Consider the following 15,902-nt stretch of genomic DNA (forward strand, 5'->3'; position numbering starts at 1 on the left):
CGGCACCAGTGTAAAACATTAAAATCTTCACAATCACAGGAAGAAGGAGGCGGGAACTGGGAACCCACTCATCACAACGATATAGCCCACCAACATTAATAATGAACTGCAATATCCTTAGTGTGATTTTCAAATTGCAATTAAGTCCGTGTGCGTTGCGTGTTTTGAAGGTCTCAGAGCAATGTCATTAAAAGGTTCAATCGGTCTTTTTTTACCTATTTCACAATTATTTTAATCTCCAAACTGTTTTAGATAGTTCTGCTTTGCTTCTTATGCTTTTCTAAAAAAGTGTTGGATTGTGCTCCGTTCTCGCCGACACACACGGAAGGATCATGAATGCAACAAAACACAGCAGCGCAGATCACACTTCACTGGAGTGAGCCTGCTTCACGTTTTTATGGACACTACATATTTTAACGCCAGTAAACAAAAATTAAAACTTGTAAATTTGTAGTGAAATTTTCAGTTGTACTCTAAAATAAAATGGTTATTTTTCTTAAATACTTAATTTCTGTCATAAAAATTTTAAGTAAGATTAGGTTTAAAGTAATTTCACTCGTTGTTTTTTTTTTTTTTTTAATATTTTGGTGGGTCGTGAAATATATTACACTTGTCTAGGTGGGTCGTGGAATGGAAAAGTTTGGGAACCACTGCTCTAGACGGTGGCTCACTTTAGACCGCGGCTTATTCTAGACCGCAGCTCACTCTAGATTTCTGGCCTCGGCTCACTCTAGACCGCGGCTCACTCTAGGCATCCGGCCTCAGCTCACTCTAGACCGCAGCTAACTCTAGGCTTCCGGCCTCGGCTCACTCTAGAACACGACTCATTCTAGACCGTGGCTCACTCTAGACCACAGCTCACTCTAGGTTTCCGGCCTCAGCTCACTCTAGACCGTGGCTCAGTCTAGACCACAGCTCACTCTAGGCTTCCAGCCTCGGCTCACTCTAGACCGAGGTTCACTCTAGACCAGGGGTGCCCAACCCTGCTCCTGGCGATCGACTGTCCTGCAAATTTTGGCTCCAACCCTAATCAAACACACCTGCCTATAATTTTTAAGTGAGCCTGAAGACCTTAATTAGTTGCTTCAGGTGTGTTTTATTAGGATTGGAGCTAAACTTTGCAGGACAGTGGATCGCCAGGAGCAGGGTTGGGCACCCCTGCTCTAGACCGTGGCTCACTCTAGACTTTCGGCCTCGGCTCACTCTACAGTCGTGGCCAAAAGTTTTGAGAATTACATAAATATTGGAAATTGGAAAAGTTGCTGCTTAAGTTTTTATAATAGCAATTTGCATATACTCCAGAATGTTCTGAAGAGTGATCAGATGAATTGCATAGTCCTTCTTTGCCATGAAAATTAACTTAATCCCAAAAAAACCTTTCCACTGCATTTCATTGCTGTCATTAAAGGACCTGCTGAGATCATTTCAGTAATCATCTTGTTAACTCAGGTGAGAATGTTGACGAGCACAAGGCTGGAGATCAGATGTCAGGCTGATTGGGTTAGAATGGCAAACTTGACATATTAAAAGGAGGGTGATGCTTGAAATCATTGTTCTTCCATTGTTAACCATGGTGACCTGCAAAGAAACGCGTGCAGCCATCATTGCATTGCATAATAATGGCTTCACAGGCAAGGATATTGTGGCTACTAAGATTGCACCTAAATCAACAATTTATAGGATCATCAAGAACTTCAAGGAAAGAGGTTCAATTCTTGTAAAGAAGGCTTCAGGGCGTCCAAGAAAGTCCAGCAAGCACCAGGATCGTCTCCTAAAGAGGATTCAGCTGCGGGATCGGAGTGCCACCAGTGCAGAGCTTGCTCAGGAATGGCAGCAGGCAGGTGTGAGCGCATCTGCATGCACAGTGAGGCCAAGACTTTTGGAAGATGGCCTGGTGTCAAGAAGGGCAGCAAAGAAGCCACTTCTCTCCAAAAAAACCATCAGGGACAGATTGATCTTCTGCAGAAAGTATAGTGAATGGACTGCTGAGGACTGGGGCAAAGTCATATTCTCCAATGAAGCCCCTTTCCGATTGTTTGGGGCCTCTGGAAAAAGGCTTGTCCAGAGAAGAAAAGGTGAGCGCTACCATCAGTCCTGTGTCATGCCAACAGTAAAGCATCCTGACACCATTCATGTGTGGGGTTGCTTCTCATCCAAGGGAATGGGCTCACTCACAATTCTGCCCAAAAACACAGCCATGAATAAAGAATGGTACCAAAACACCCTCCAACAGCAACTTCTTCCAACAATCCAACAACAGTTTGGTGAAGAACAATGCATTTTCCAGCAGGCTTGAGCACCGTGCCATAAGGCAAAAGTGATAACTAAGTGGCTCGGGGACCAGAATGTTGAAATTTTGGGTCCATGGCCTGGAAACTCCCCAGATCTTAATCCCATTGAGAACTTGTGGTCAATCCTCAAGAGGCGGGTGGACAAACAAAAACCCACTAATTCTGACAAACTCCAAGAAGTGATTATGAAAGAATGGGTTGCTATCAGTCAGGATTTGGCCCAGAAGTTGATTGAGAGCATGCCCAGTCGAATTGCAGAGGTCCTGAAAAAGAAGTGCCAACACTGCAAATACTGACTCTTTGCATAAATGTCATGTAATTGTCGATAAAAGCCTTTGAAACGTATAAAGTGCTTGTAATTATATTTCCGCACATCACAGAAACAACTGAAACGAAGATCTAAAAGCAGTTTAGCAGCAAACTTTTTGAAAACTAATATTTATGTAATTCCCCCTCCAAAAGGCTCGTTCTAAACATAGACTGTACATGCCCCCACAACTCTGCATCAGTATGTGGGAAGATTTGCGTATCGCCACCCAGGTGTTCATGCAAAGAAAGAAGATGTACCTTTTATTCTCGTGGTAGTATTGTTGTTGTATGGATGCTGTGTGTTTCACTGTGAAATCGAAACTACTTTGTTTGGCCTTCCAAAAGAGGATGATATCCGCTTCGTCATGTCTGGACTGATCGGTGCTGGTCGGTGAGGAAATACATCAACTTTGCTCTGTGGATCGCTGAATCGGCTTTCACCGTGGATGAAGTGAAGTCCAGCCCAGGGTCGTCACGTGGTTGCTGTAAGACCAAGGTACGCTCCTTTGTAGAATCCGCCTGCCGCACCATTCTCAAGCCGCCTGCTTCTGCTCACTCAAGTCAGCCGTGGCTCACTTTAGACCGCGGCTTATTCTAGACCTCGGCTCACTCTAGACCTCGGCTCACTCTATGCTTCTGGCCTCAGCTCACTCTAGACCTCGGCTCACTCTATGCTTCCGGCCTTGGCTCACTCTGGACCGCAGCTCACTCTAGACTGCTCACTCTACACCGCAGCTCACTCTAGACTGCAGCTCACTCTAGGCTTCCAGCCTCAGCTCACTCCAGACCGCAGCTCACTCTAGGCTTCCGGCTTCAGCTCACTCTGCTCACTCTACACTTCCGGCCACGGCTCACTCTAGGCTTCTGGCCTCTGCTCACTCAAGCCGGCCGTGGCTCACTCTAGACCATGGCTATTGGCATTCAGCCAATCAAAACGTGCTTGATAGCTGGCCAATCACAGCACACCTCGCTTTTCAGAGAGATGGGCCTTACGAAAATTTACACGTTTCTGAAGGCGGGGCATAGAGGAGAAACAATAATGAACAGTATGTGGAAAATGTTTTTTTTTTTTTTTAACCTTGTACCACATAAACACATTTCATTACACCAAATACACAACATAATGTTTGGCAGCAGCATATGACCCCTTAAAGTTTTGTTTTCACCTGAGGTTTTAGTGGTCATTGTGAACGTTCGGTTTCTACCCCAACTCAAATTTGCTCACACTTAATGTAAAGTACAAAAAAAGTTAAATCTTTGAAAATATATATATTTTTTGGCCTCTAGGAATTTGATGTTTGCTCATGTGCCTTTATTAGTGAGCACAGAATGCCTTTACTGAAACCAACTCAAAACTACATTGATTGAAAATAGAGAAAGTTTCAGTAATTATTTTGTTTGTACTGTGGTGATGTGGACATTTATTTATATCCTCTTTCTATTTAAGGAAAACAGCCATTGTGGTGAATCATCAATATCATTTGATTACAGCTGTGCTATTGTTTTGTTGCACTCTTTAGGGATGAAAACTATTGAATTGAGCCCTTTTCTTGTCTAATTTGTAACTAAGAAAAAAGTTATTTAATGGAATTCATAGTTGAAGTTATAATATGGAACAATGATATTTAATATAAAAGACAATTTAATTTCAATTTCAAAAGAAAGGTTATACAAGACCAAATGTCACAATGTATCAATATGATTTTTTTCTTTTGGTGATTATTAAAATGATGTACCATTGCCATGAGAATGACTTTATTGAGATTTATTTTACAACAGTCACATTAGAAATGGGCGATTCCTTGAGGATGTCTAAGTCTCATTTAATCAATACCTTGACAATTTTTGTTTCATATACTATATAAAAGCTCATTCAGTCCTCTAAAACTGATCTGCAAGAGAAATATTAGTGACATCTTTGTATTTGTTCCAGCATGTCAGTTGATGCGGAGTAATGCCGCACCGTTCTCAAGCCAGCATTATCAGCATAATGACAGCATTATCAGATGAAGTTTTCCTGATGACCTATGTTTGAATTGATGATATTTAGGAAACCTGATAGGTGTAGATTAATCCACCTTCATGTGTTAGGTCACGCTTTGAAATAATCACAAACAAATATAAATAGTACACTTTCTTAGTACTGAAAACCACGATGCGGGTTTATGTACTATAAATGCTGTATGTGCATATGTGTGCGTGTGAGCCTAAACTACTTTGTTATGGAAACATTGAAGTAGGAGATAAGAACATCCTGACTTGTGAAATAGAGCAGTGGGCGTGATTTTGGTTTTCCGCTGAGTTTGACCATCGGATGAAGAGAATATAAGGTGAGATGTGGTCATTTACACACCACTCCAGTCAAAAACGTAATTCATTGACTCAGGTAAGCACATGATATTATTCTGTTTTCTATTGAATCTTATTTTTGGTTTGCATTGGATGTTCCTTTTTGCCCTTTAACTGGTGGTTCAGCCAAAAATGAATATTCTGTCATTATTTACTTACCCTTTTGTTCATCTTTTTGGCATCTAACAAAAAATTACCAGAGCATCCACTTTTTTCATTTTTTTTTTTCATACAATGACAGTAAATGGTGATCACATGTGTTCTTGGTCCTCATCCACTTTCACTGTATATGGAAAAATAAGCTTAGACATTCTGTTAAATAGATTTGGAGCATGATGGTTATAAGGGAATGGTTCAGAATCTTAATTTCTGAGTGAAATACATTTATACCCCAAAATGGATATTTAACTACTAAAAAGACTAACCTGTCAATTACTTTTTTGTTTTCTAGACACTTAACTATCCCACTCCAGAAATCATGGAATCTGCCATAAACGTGCTCGTCTCCCAGTTCAAGACTTACGCTGCGAAAGATGGCTCTGCGAACACTCTGAGCAAAGAAGAGTTTCAGAGCCTGGTCACTTCCCAGCTACCAAACTTTGTAAAGGCAAGCTTTTTGAGTTATTGCAGTATGGTTTATCCACTTCTTATCTATATTCCACAATACAGGTCTACATACTAAAATATAAAGGTCCATTTAGAACCAATTTAGTTGTTTAGAAAATCATCTGAATTGAAGGATAAGGAATATTAATGTAATGTTAAGAACTTTTTTTTAAAATCTCCACAGAACCTTAAAACCAACTCAAAATGGTTCTTAATAAGAAGAGGCGTGTCTGCTGACTCTCAGGTGCTGCAAAGAACCGCTTACAGATACTATAATTAGTTATCTTCTACAGCATGCTAAACCTTATTATAGAATTTACTGTAGAATATTTTTTCTTTTATTTATTTTTTATCAGTGACCTTTAATCACAATATTTAGAAACTGAAATTTAAGACAATAGTCTTCATTCCAGTGCTTAAATTAGTATGCGTTCTGAGAAAAATGAACCAAAAATAAATAAGAATGCTGAATTTTACTAAAGAATTATTTTATAGAATTATTTTACATTTGTTTTACATCTGTGGCCTATTAATAAAAATAAAAAAGGCCTTTATTTACAGTGTTTGTTTAGTAGGCTATTCTGTTTTCTGCATAGAATGAATCCAAAAGGATAATAGCACCATTTCGGAGGTCTGGTGTGAGTTATTAGTTAACCACATCCCAGTCCTCTAAAGAATTCCTTTTGAGTCACGTGTTTGATTTTTTCTTTTTTTTTGTGAAAGACTTTACACAAATCCTTCCTATGCTAAAACTCTCAAGTCAGAAATGGACCTTATACTGCTAGTGAGTGTGAAAACAAACTGGCTCCTTTCAGGATGTTTACATCCAAACCAGATCACTAAAGCTGGATACAATAGAAAAATGCCACATCAGAGCATTTTCTGTTTGCCGTTCCAGAACAGGAACTCCCCCTAAACCAATAGGTCAGCAGAAAAGAATGCGCAGTACCACTGACAACCACTAGATAGAGATGTTATCATTGCAAGTGCGTATAAATGCCTGTCCATCTTGTCTTCTCCCACAGAATGCCTCTGACCCAGCCACCATTGATCAGCTCATGAAGTCATTGGACGAGAATAACGACGGAGAGCTGACGTTCCTGGAGTTCTGGAAGCTGATTGGCAGCGTGGCGAACCAACATGGCGGCTTTAGCCAATAAAGAAACCTGAAGTATTAGTCAACTTGAAGAAAATCACTTTAATTTTACCTTGTGACTTTCTTATGTGATTATAACATTCCACAGTTAATGATTGTCCAAAGCAGGTGAATGCAAATAAAAGAAAGAGTTGTTTTATTCTTTAGGTAACCTTGCCTCTTTATTGAGCATGTTGTATAAGATTCTCTATACGCCCTCCCCAATCTCTCCCATTCTTTTGTGTAGACAATATAACGCATCTGATTTAATAGCATCATTTTATGGTAACCAACACCACCCCTGAGGCCATCGACTATCCGATTGCAACAGCGTCTTAGTTTTAGATCTTAACAATTTTAGCTCCAGACAGCAGTCAGTTACGAGACATCCTTATTGACATATTCAATCTCCCACACAATATAAAGTAGGTGCCGCCAGTTGCCTTGCTTACAGGTGTGGCTTGGAGGATGGGAGTTGGTCTCTTTTGGATAATAAAGGAGATTTAGATCTTACTTGCAAAAGTGCAAATATATTAAACCGAAGACCAAAATTCAGAAGAATTTTGAATTGCCTGAAGAACATTAGTTGTCGATGTTAAATCACCTGAAAAGATGCATTGAGATTTTCATTTTAAACCATCATACTGGTTTGATGAGGTGGCAGCAGGGGTCTGAGAGTTTAAACCTTGCTCAACCGCTCACAGTTCCTGTCTACAAAAAGAGTTTTAACAAAAACAAAAATATATTTAAGATCAAGTCATAGGTCAACTTTGTAGCATAATCAGAGCTGTGAGGCATGACCATAGTCAACACAAAGTGACAACAGTCAATACAAGCCACTTTACATTAGGCGGTGCCTCTTGAAAACACAGATAATCATAATAAAGCACAGGCTCTGGGTTATGATTCATTAGCCTATAGGTCTCCCCTGAGGCCAGTCTGAAGATTTATCTCAATGCATTCCTATTAGCAAGAATTCTGACAAAATGCATTCCTGGGGCATAAAATAAATAAAGCACTGACTCAATATTACATGTTCAGTGCGTACCAGTGTCAGAATTGTACTTTTTTAATTTACGAGGGGCTACTATTTGCCTCGTGGAATTCATTTTAAGGGTTAAAGTTTTCGTACTTCCCACTAAAGCCCCATACAAACTCACCGTCCACTACAATGATTCCCAGTGGGTTTTCTCTGGTGTGAAACTACTAGAAATCAAACAGTTGATTTTCACAGCAGTAGAAAACATTAGAAATAACGTATTTTTAATCATGTCAAAACACAAATGTCCTGTTTAAAGTAGCCAAATAAGTTCGTCCCCTAGTTCCCCTCCTCCAGGTACACACCCTTTCATTTGTCATAGTCAGGGGCAAAAAAACGTTAACGAAAAAAAAAAAAAAATCACGGAAGCGACTCGGTAGCGGTTCGAGTCTTACAAGTTTTTTTTTTCTTCTTCTTTTGAGGTAGGGAAGAAAGGGGAAAGGAAAAAGTAGGTTTAACTTTAGCTACTGCGAACTCAATCCGTGCTGTCCCCATTTTAGGGTAAGTGCTTTAAAACACGCTTCTTACACCTTGTAGGCCTATTTAAACACAAAACTTTGTAGTTTTGAACATGTAAGAGTTTTCGTAGAGTGTCAACGCCACGTTTTAGGAACACCCTTCGATCTCCCAGAGGAATCCGGACCGCTCTCGTTTTCGCACAGTTAATGCGTCTTTTTTTATGAATATACAGAACTATATACTGGTAAATATAACGTAACTAATGTGGTTTGACGCGTTGTTATTGGGGACGGTTTACTAGGAGAGCAAGCGGGAACAATTACAGTGTCGTTGATGGAAAACTTATGTGGGCGATTCTGTTGAATAGCATTGACATTTTTAAATGTATCTTAAATTATAATCTTTTAAGATTACTGTGTTGACGTTATTTTAAATATTTAAAAATGTCAAATATAAAAACAAATAGGCTATAAATAAAAAAACCTACTAGAATAAAAATGATTAATTTTTATTATTTTTATTTTATTAAAAAAAAATATATTTATTATTATATTCATAATTTAAAATGAAGTGTAGATGCTTGTAGATTATTAAATTTTGAGTCTCCTGTGCCAACAGCAAATCAAGTCCAAGTCAGTAGCTGTACTTGCCAGAAAAAAAAGCGTTCAACAAAAAGGGTGTTTTATCCACGCGTGTTTTCAGGGTGAAGAAATAAGAACTACTTCGACATTGTTCCCCACGAGTTTTTATCCACTGGAAAAGTTGTTCCTGTGTGAATTTTTAATGGCGCACGCGAGCGGCTGGTATGCGATAGAGCGCGCGCGTATCATGTTCGCCAGTTTGGAAACGCAAACCTTTCAATCTCTTTTGCGCATTGAGAGAAACGGTAAGGCGCACGCTGTTAAACTACACGTCTCTGTCCCCTTTTCCTTTTTCTTAGCTTGTTTGCACGGATTTATTTATTAATTTCGCCCATGAACAGAACAAGGTCATGTCTGTTTTGAATAGTCATTCAAGTAATGGAAGATCCCTCTTCATTACTTATTATTAACCCATCCACGTGCTGTCTGTCTGAGGGAGTTTTGGGTTAAAGCTCGAGACTGTCTAGGGTAGCAAGCGTGGAATTGCCAGGTCAGGGGCCAAAGATGTCAATAATTCATATGACTTAATGACTGGCACTGGATAGGGTTGAGACCCAGGGTTGAAAGAGCCAACCAGATCAATGAACGACGGTGCCTATAGTCACTAGAAATATGATTGTGGAGACAAGGTGTGTAAGACTTGGGACAACAACACAGCATTGACTTCAACAGAGAGCGGCCCTTTGATCTAGGGTGCATGTAGACATAGTTTGTACTGTGGATAAGGGCTGACTTTATCTGGACTGTAAAGTAGGGGCTGTGTCTCAAACCATACAGTATTGTGCCGCCTACATGGACTATCCCTTTCAGTTAGGATGTTACTTTCTGTGTACACAGGTGCTGGTGCAGTAAACTGTGAGTCTATAAGCCTTAAAATAAATATTTTTATGATAATGCTGTCTAGGTAGGCAGCTCACTAAGTTTTTACTTGTATCATGTATATTTTGAAACTAGGTCAATCTTTTTATGACTTGTTTCAAGCATCTTTACTAGCTTGAAATATTATTTGTTTAGGTTACACCAACAAAATTCAATTTTAAGGGTCAAATCAGTGACCTAAAGGTTACGACTGTGTTTACACATTTTTTTACATGGTTTACATTTTATCTTTAGTTAAAGTATGTGAGAACCAGATTTTTTTTTATGTTTAAAAATAATATTTTTCATGTTTTTTCTTTTCTTTATAGCATTAGATGCTTTTGTAGCTTTTCAAAATTGGTTTCAAACAGCAGTCGTTCTAGTTAAAAACCATATTAAGGCATATATGTACAGCATTTTGGGGAATCCTAAAAACAAAGGTTCATTAATGTCATCTACGGTTCCGTCATGAACATCCATGGAAACTTTGCATTCAGAAGGTTCTTTATAATGGAAAAAAGGTTCTTCAACTGATTGAAATGTTTTTCATGCTAAGAAAAACAATTGTTCACTTAAAGATTCTTAGAAGAACCCAAAAATGGTTCTATGGCATCGCTGCAAAACCCCCCTTCACTTCTGATGCCCAAAAATGAGGTCTAGATAGAAAGGCAGTCTGCTAGATTTTGAGACACAGTCATTGTTTACCCAAATGAAGATGGTGTGCGAGGACGTAGCGTTCATATTCAGCGGCCTATAGTAAGCATAATATAGCTTATTGCTGCATTGTGACGTGTGCAAAGGAAGTAGAAAACTATTTCCTGCACCATTCCACCTGACGTATAGTGTAAAAGACTCCTTCTCACTTTCAAGCACCCTATGAAACCTGAAACTTTAATATGCGTACTGCGTCATCTCTGTATCTCCTTCTCTTTCTCATTAAATTAGGCTAATGGTCATGTTTCTTAATTGCTTCTACCTGTCGATGTGGTTATTACTGCTGATAAGAGGAAACTCTGTGTATTTACGTCAGCTAATATAGCGGCATCAGACACCGTCTCGGATGACAAACACACCTACACAGATTTTGACCAGCGATAACAGCTTAAAGGGCTCTTTTGCTGACCGCTGGATGTCACTCTTTTTTGTACGTTTTTGTTTGTACAGCTATGCAAATTATAAGTTTCCAGTCCTCATCTAACTAGCAAGCCGTAAATTTCTGGTTAAGTTTGAATGACTTTCGTAAAGAGCAATGATTGGAATTCAAAGGATGACAAACCCTCAGAGTTTGTGTCTCTGTCTGTTGTTCAAGATTTTATCAATGAAATGTACCTTTTGTTAAATGCAATCTAGAAAACACTGGTTCCTTGAATCCATTCTGCTGTTATATAACTGGATAATTTTATATGTTTGGCTTTTTTTTAGGTAGTTAAATACCTACCTATGTTTTATAGTATTTATTAATATTTTGAATTAGCTTTTATTTTCATATTTTCAGTTTTAATAAACATTTTATATTTTTATTTCTAGAACTATTTTAATTTGACTTTTACCAACGTATTTATTTGATTTAGTTTTTTTTTTTTTTTTTTTTTATCAAATATTTATTAATATAGTATTTATTAATTATTTGGTTTGTTAATATTTATTTTAATATTTACTGTTTTCATTTTACTTTTCTTTAAAGAAAAAAAATCGACATTGGTTTGTAGTAATATTACTGCTTACATTTATTTCAGTTAGTTGTCAAGAAATGTTTAAAAAAAGTTTTATATATTTATTTATTTATATATATATATATATATATATATATATATATATATATATATATATATATATATATATATATATATATATGTTAATTTTAAAAATAGATGTTTAATAGTTTTAGTTATCAGTAAAAACACTGCAAATGATGTCTTGACGCCACTGCGTTTTTGGAAATGATCCCTTTTTTCTCCTAATAAAATCTAATCTTTATGCCGAACATAGCTGAGTGATGACCTTTCGCACCTCATCAAAAAATCTTATATGTCACAAAGGAGAAGCAATGCTGGTCAAGAAAGAAAAGGGAAAGGGACTGAATTCTTTACATTGAAAGAAGTGTGAAGAGCAAGAGGGACAAACTAGCCTACAGAACTAAAAAAACAGCGAGTGAGGAAAGAAGGGATGTTTGAGCTGTTGGTAATCCCTTGAGAAACATGAAGCTGCTGTGTGGTTTGGTCATCAGTAGATCAGATGACCTATCAAAGATCAGGACAGCCACTGGCGACTTGCCTCTTTCTTCTCTCTTGTCTTATCTGCAATTGACTGTCAGTTCTAACCCCCAAGATTTCCATTCTCCACACTCTAGTAGACTTTCAGCTACTGTACAGAGTGTTGGACCTAACCTTTATGAAGAACTGTCACCAAGCTTCTAATCATCCCACGTCATCTTAGGGTTAGGGTTAAAGAATTAAACTTAAATCAGACTTTTGATTTTCACCCTAGCAAATGAAAAACCAAATGAAAGGGATTTATTTATTCATGCAATGACTGACTGATTTTCATTTAGATTACACTGTAAAGAAATTATTTAAATTCACGGTAAAAAAAGTCAGTTGTGATTGCCAGAATTTGACCATAAAAAATACAGTAACAACATTTTAGGTTTTAACTTAATTTAACTTAAATTACATTTAAATACCATAATTAAATACATTTAAATACCATAATTAACTAATAAAATGTTAATATACCAACCTGTTGAAGTACTGAGACCTGTTTTGTACTTTTGTAATACACCGATAACCACCAAAAGCAGTAGAGATGAAAGCCACATGATGAACCAAAGCCCATCACAAGTAGCTTTTAAATATTAACTTATAGAAGCTGTACAGTGTCGTTCACAAAAACACTAAACACCATTACGTTAACACATATGAAACTGAGATAATGCAATAAACATTAATTTAACAACATTAGATTTAAATTTGCTTGTTTTACCCCGGTCTTAGTTCCTGTTTTCCTTATTTGGTCATGTTTCCTGTTCCTGTCCTCAGTTCCATTAGTTCCAGGTGTTCCCCATTTAGTTAATTTGGTTCCAGCCGTGTCCCATCAGTGTCTGTTTAATTAAAGTGTTCTTAGTTTGTAGTTCTCTGTCTGCTGTTGAATGTCTGAAGGTTTAATATTGTAGATGTCATTTAGTGCGTGTATAAGACCGTTACTGATTCAATTCTATGTTTCTGAAGAATTCTCCAGCTTCTACTCACTCCTTCCCGAGTGTAATGTGACACATACAACCTTAAAGTACAAAACTGATTGCCAGTTTACAGTTATTCACTGCAAATTATATGTTCCTTTTCACTTCCAACAATGCTATACTACTGTAAAATTAGCTACATGTAATGTCCATCATATATAGAAGGGTAAGATACTGTTAACCATTTAACGGGTATTTTTACCCTTTGTTTTTTTTTTTTTTTTTTTTTTTACAATGTACTGTTGTCAAAGCTCATTTACTTTTACTCTGTAAAACCAAATATTTTCATAACCGTCAATTGTACACTAACGTTTAAAAGTTTTGGCTCAGTAAGATTTGATTTTTAAAAGAAATGCATACTTTCGTTCAGCAGTGAATAAAAGTATTAGCCAAGGACATTTATAATATTTTGTAAGCACCAAACCAACATATTATTATGATTTCAAAATGATTATGTGACACTGAAGACTGTAAAGGAGTATTGACTGCTACAAAAAATAAGCCTTAAGATTAAATTACTTTTAGAAATAAATACATTTTAAATTCTTATTATATTTGCAGTATTTTGATAAAATACCACGCCTTGGTGAGCGTAAGAGATTTCTTTCAAAAATAATAAAAATCCTACTGACAATTTGAATGCTAGTGTAAATTTGAGAAAATATAATATTTTCCATGATGTGTATTATAATGTTGTGATGCCTTGATTTACTTGTAGCCTTTGAAATGATTTAGGCTTTATCTATCATTTATTTCAACTAAAAAGTGTAGAATTTTAGTATTGGTAATTTATCATCCATCAGCTGTAATTTTAATATCCGTGCAACCCAAATGTCAGTTGGATAGTAAATGTTCCTTTTTTTCATATTCTTGTAGAGCGAAAGCAAAGATGGAGGCAGCAATTAAAACCGTGGTGAGTGTGTTCCTGAAGTCATCCAAGGGCAAGGAAAACCTCGGAGGGAAGGAGTTCCAGAGCCTCGTGAAGAGCCAGCTAAAAAACATTCTGACGGTTAGAAGCTGCCTTTTGTTAAATCTAGCAACACTTTATTTGATATTCATTCATCATTCAGTTACCATATTCGTCAGAGATCTTTCAGTACACTCGTTTTTTCCATGGCTAACGGATAGCCCTGGTCTATTTCTTTTTCGAGTAGTTCCTTATTATCTGGACTTTGATGAGTGGAGCAAAAACCACAAACTTGTGTCCAAATAGTCATTTACCATGAAGAATGCTGCTGTGTTATTTGCTCCGGTGCCACAAACTTTTAGTGGTGCTCGTTCATCTCACAATGTTTGGGCTGCTGACATGAATGATAACTAAAATCGTGCAGTTTCTTGTGGAGAAGTGCGTAATTAATGTTCAAAACAATACTTTTGCCTGGCAGACCATAAGCGGGTCTGTAAACTTGCTATAGATTTATATATTTAAACAGCTGATAAAAAAAACATGTAAAAACACCTTGACATTGTGATGGCAGGTTATTCATGAGCAAAAACCACTGATTAACATTTGAGGAACTTTGTGTTTAGGGCACAGAGGACAATGAGGCTGTAAAAAACATGCGTCAACAGCTTGACAACAATGAGGATGGGAAGGTCAGCTTCCAGGAGTATATGCATCTGATTGGCTATCTGGCGCAGTCTCTCAGCGAACAGCGTTCTTTGGAAAAAGAAACGCAACCAGAGAGTTCAACCCAGGAGACGCAGGCCGAGGCAGCAGCGAATGCACAGGCAGAGCCCCCGAAGGCAGAGCCACAGGCGGCAAAGGAGGTGGAGAAAGAAGACAAGCCAGTGACCGAGAAGGCAGCGGCCAAAGAGCAGAAGCCAGAGGAAGAGAAAAAAACCGATGAGGAACAGGAAGGGGCGAAAGTTGAAGAGAATAAAGCTGAAGAGAAAAATAAAACAGAGGAAGCATCATAGGAGCTCAAGGAAGTGGAGATTGTCACATCTCCAATGCTTCTGTTTGTTTTGTTCATTTCCATTATTGTGATATTTTAATACATAGGCTGTATATGGAATCTGGCCAATACACTACACATTGTTTAACTACAAAGAGCCTTAAGCCCTCTCATTAGTTTTTTTGTTGTTGTTTTTTTTACAATGGCTAGGACACATTTCTCAATACTTTTCAAAACTCTTCACACTGTTCTCAACTTTCAGCTTGGCACTTCCGTAAATTTCACATCCAAAATGCAATTAAAAAACAACAAAACACTAGTTAAGGTTGTGGCCCAACAAACACGCTTTAGGGCTTTTCACACATGAAATAGTTAACCCTGAATCATTCTGTAAGCGTTCTTATTTGCGGTGACAGACCTGTTGACACTTCGGCTATGGTATAGGCATCCTCGTATTGCAGACTGTACATTTCCTTAATGGACTTTCAGCGGAATATAAAAGTAAAAATAAAACCGTTACTTCTTCACTCCGATTTACGGGTTTTCTGTCACCATTTGACAGTTTCCCATAAATCATTGAAACAACATGTAATCGTAGACTGTATGCATATAACGCACGTCATTTCCAGAGCACAATAATACGAAGCACGCGTTCGCTAATTACTGTCTCGTTTCACACTGTACAGGTAGCATGGTTCATGTTAACATTACAGTATAACATAAGTTTTATAGATGAATAAAATGAAAGACTTAACACCCGTTTAGGTGTTTAGCTAGGCTACCTTATTGTTTTGATAGTATCTCATTTTTTAGATTTGGCATATATTTAAATATACAGCAATATTACTCCAGAAGTGTATCAAGGTTTGAACTCAAGTTGAAAAGTTTTTTCAAAAGTATGTAAATGTGCAAATTGACCTTTAGGTACATTGAATTTTGGTGGTGGTTGTTTTGCGTGAGAAAATAGTTAATGTAAATTGAGAGCTGTTAAGTCATTAAATGCATTTTGTGGCAAAGCAGTGGAAAATTGTCTGCAGTTTTTACAATGTGAAGAAAAAGTGACCTGTTGAGAAATGGGT

General features: G+C 37.5%; 2 protein-coding genes across 3 annotated transcripts; both read left to right on the forward strand.

Moving 5' to 3' along the window:
• The first annotated feature begins 4,784 nt into the window (after nt 1-4,784).
• s100a11 (S100 calcium binding protein A11) lies at nt 4,785-6,862 on the forward strand. 2 transcript variants are annotated; one of them, XM_059555205.1, is made up of 3 exons: nt 4,785-5,556; nt 5,740-5,799; nt 6,581-6,862. In XM_059555205.1, the coding sequence occupies exons 1-3, from the start codon at nt 5,428-5,430 to the stop codon at nt 6,713-6,715; spliced, it is 324 nt and encodes a 107-aa protein (XP_059411188.1). In that variant the 5' UTR covers nt 4,785-5,427; the 3' UTR covers nt 6,716-6,862. The 2 variants fall into 2 exon arrangements, with proteins under 2 accessions (XP_059411188.1, XP_059411190.1); XM_059555207.1 differs by lacking the exon at nt 5,740-5,799 and having other exon boundaries at nt 5,266-5,556.
• Nucleotides 6,863-8,063: 1,201 nt separating this feature from the next.
• On the forward strand, nt 8,064-14,978 carry s100u (S100 calcium binding protein U). Its single transcript, XM_059555915.1, has 3 exons — nt 8,064-8,230; nt 13,802-13,934; nt 14,456-14,978. Exons 2-3 carry the CDS (start codon nt 13,815-13,817, stop codon nt 14,843-14,845), a joined length of 510 nt encoding a protein of 169 aa, XP_059411898.1. The 5' UTR covers nt 8,064-8,230; nt 13,802-13,814; the 3' UTR covers nt 14,846-14,978.
• Nucleotides 14,979-15,902: the final 924 nt, after the last annotated feature.

This window comes from Carassius carassius, chromosome 8 (assembly GCF_963082965.1).
Source record: "Carassius carassius chromosome 8, fCarCar2.1, whole genome shotgun sequence".
In the NCBI taxonomy this organism is placed as follows: Eukaryota; Metazoa; Chordata; class Actinopteri; order Cypriniformes; family Cyprinidae; genus Carassius; species Carassius carassius.

What these genes read in the sequence shown, in the direction of transcription:
- s100a11 (XM_059555205.1), top strand. Translation starts at nt 5,428, where the DNA reads ATGGAATCTGCCATAAACGTGCTCGTCTCCCAGTTCAAGACTTACGCT. An exon ending in AGCTACCAAACTTTGTAAAG is followed by an intron (nt 5,557 to 5,739) that starts GCAAGCTTTTTG and finishes AAATCTCCACAG; the next exon opens with AACCTTAAAACCAACTCAAA. An exon ending in GCGTGTCTGCTGACTCTCAG is followed by an intron (nt 5,800 to 6,580) that starts GTGCTGCAAAGA and finishes CTTCTCCCACAG; the next exon opens with AATGCCTCTGACCCAGCCAC.
- s100u (XM_059555915.1), top strand. Translation starts at nt 13,815, where the DNA reads ATGGAGGCAGCAATTAAAACCGTGGTGAGTGTGTTCCTGAAGTCATCC. An exon ending in AGCTAAAAAACATTCTGACG is followed by an intron (nt 13,935 to 14,455) that starts GTTAGAAGCTGC and finishes CTTTGTGTTTAG; the next exon opens with GGCACAGAGGACAATGAGGC.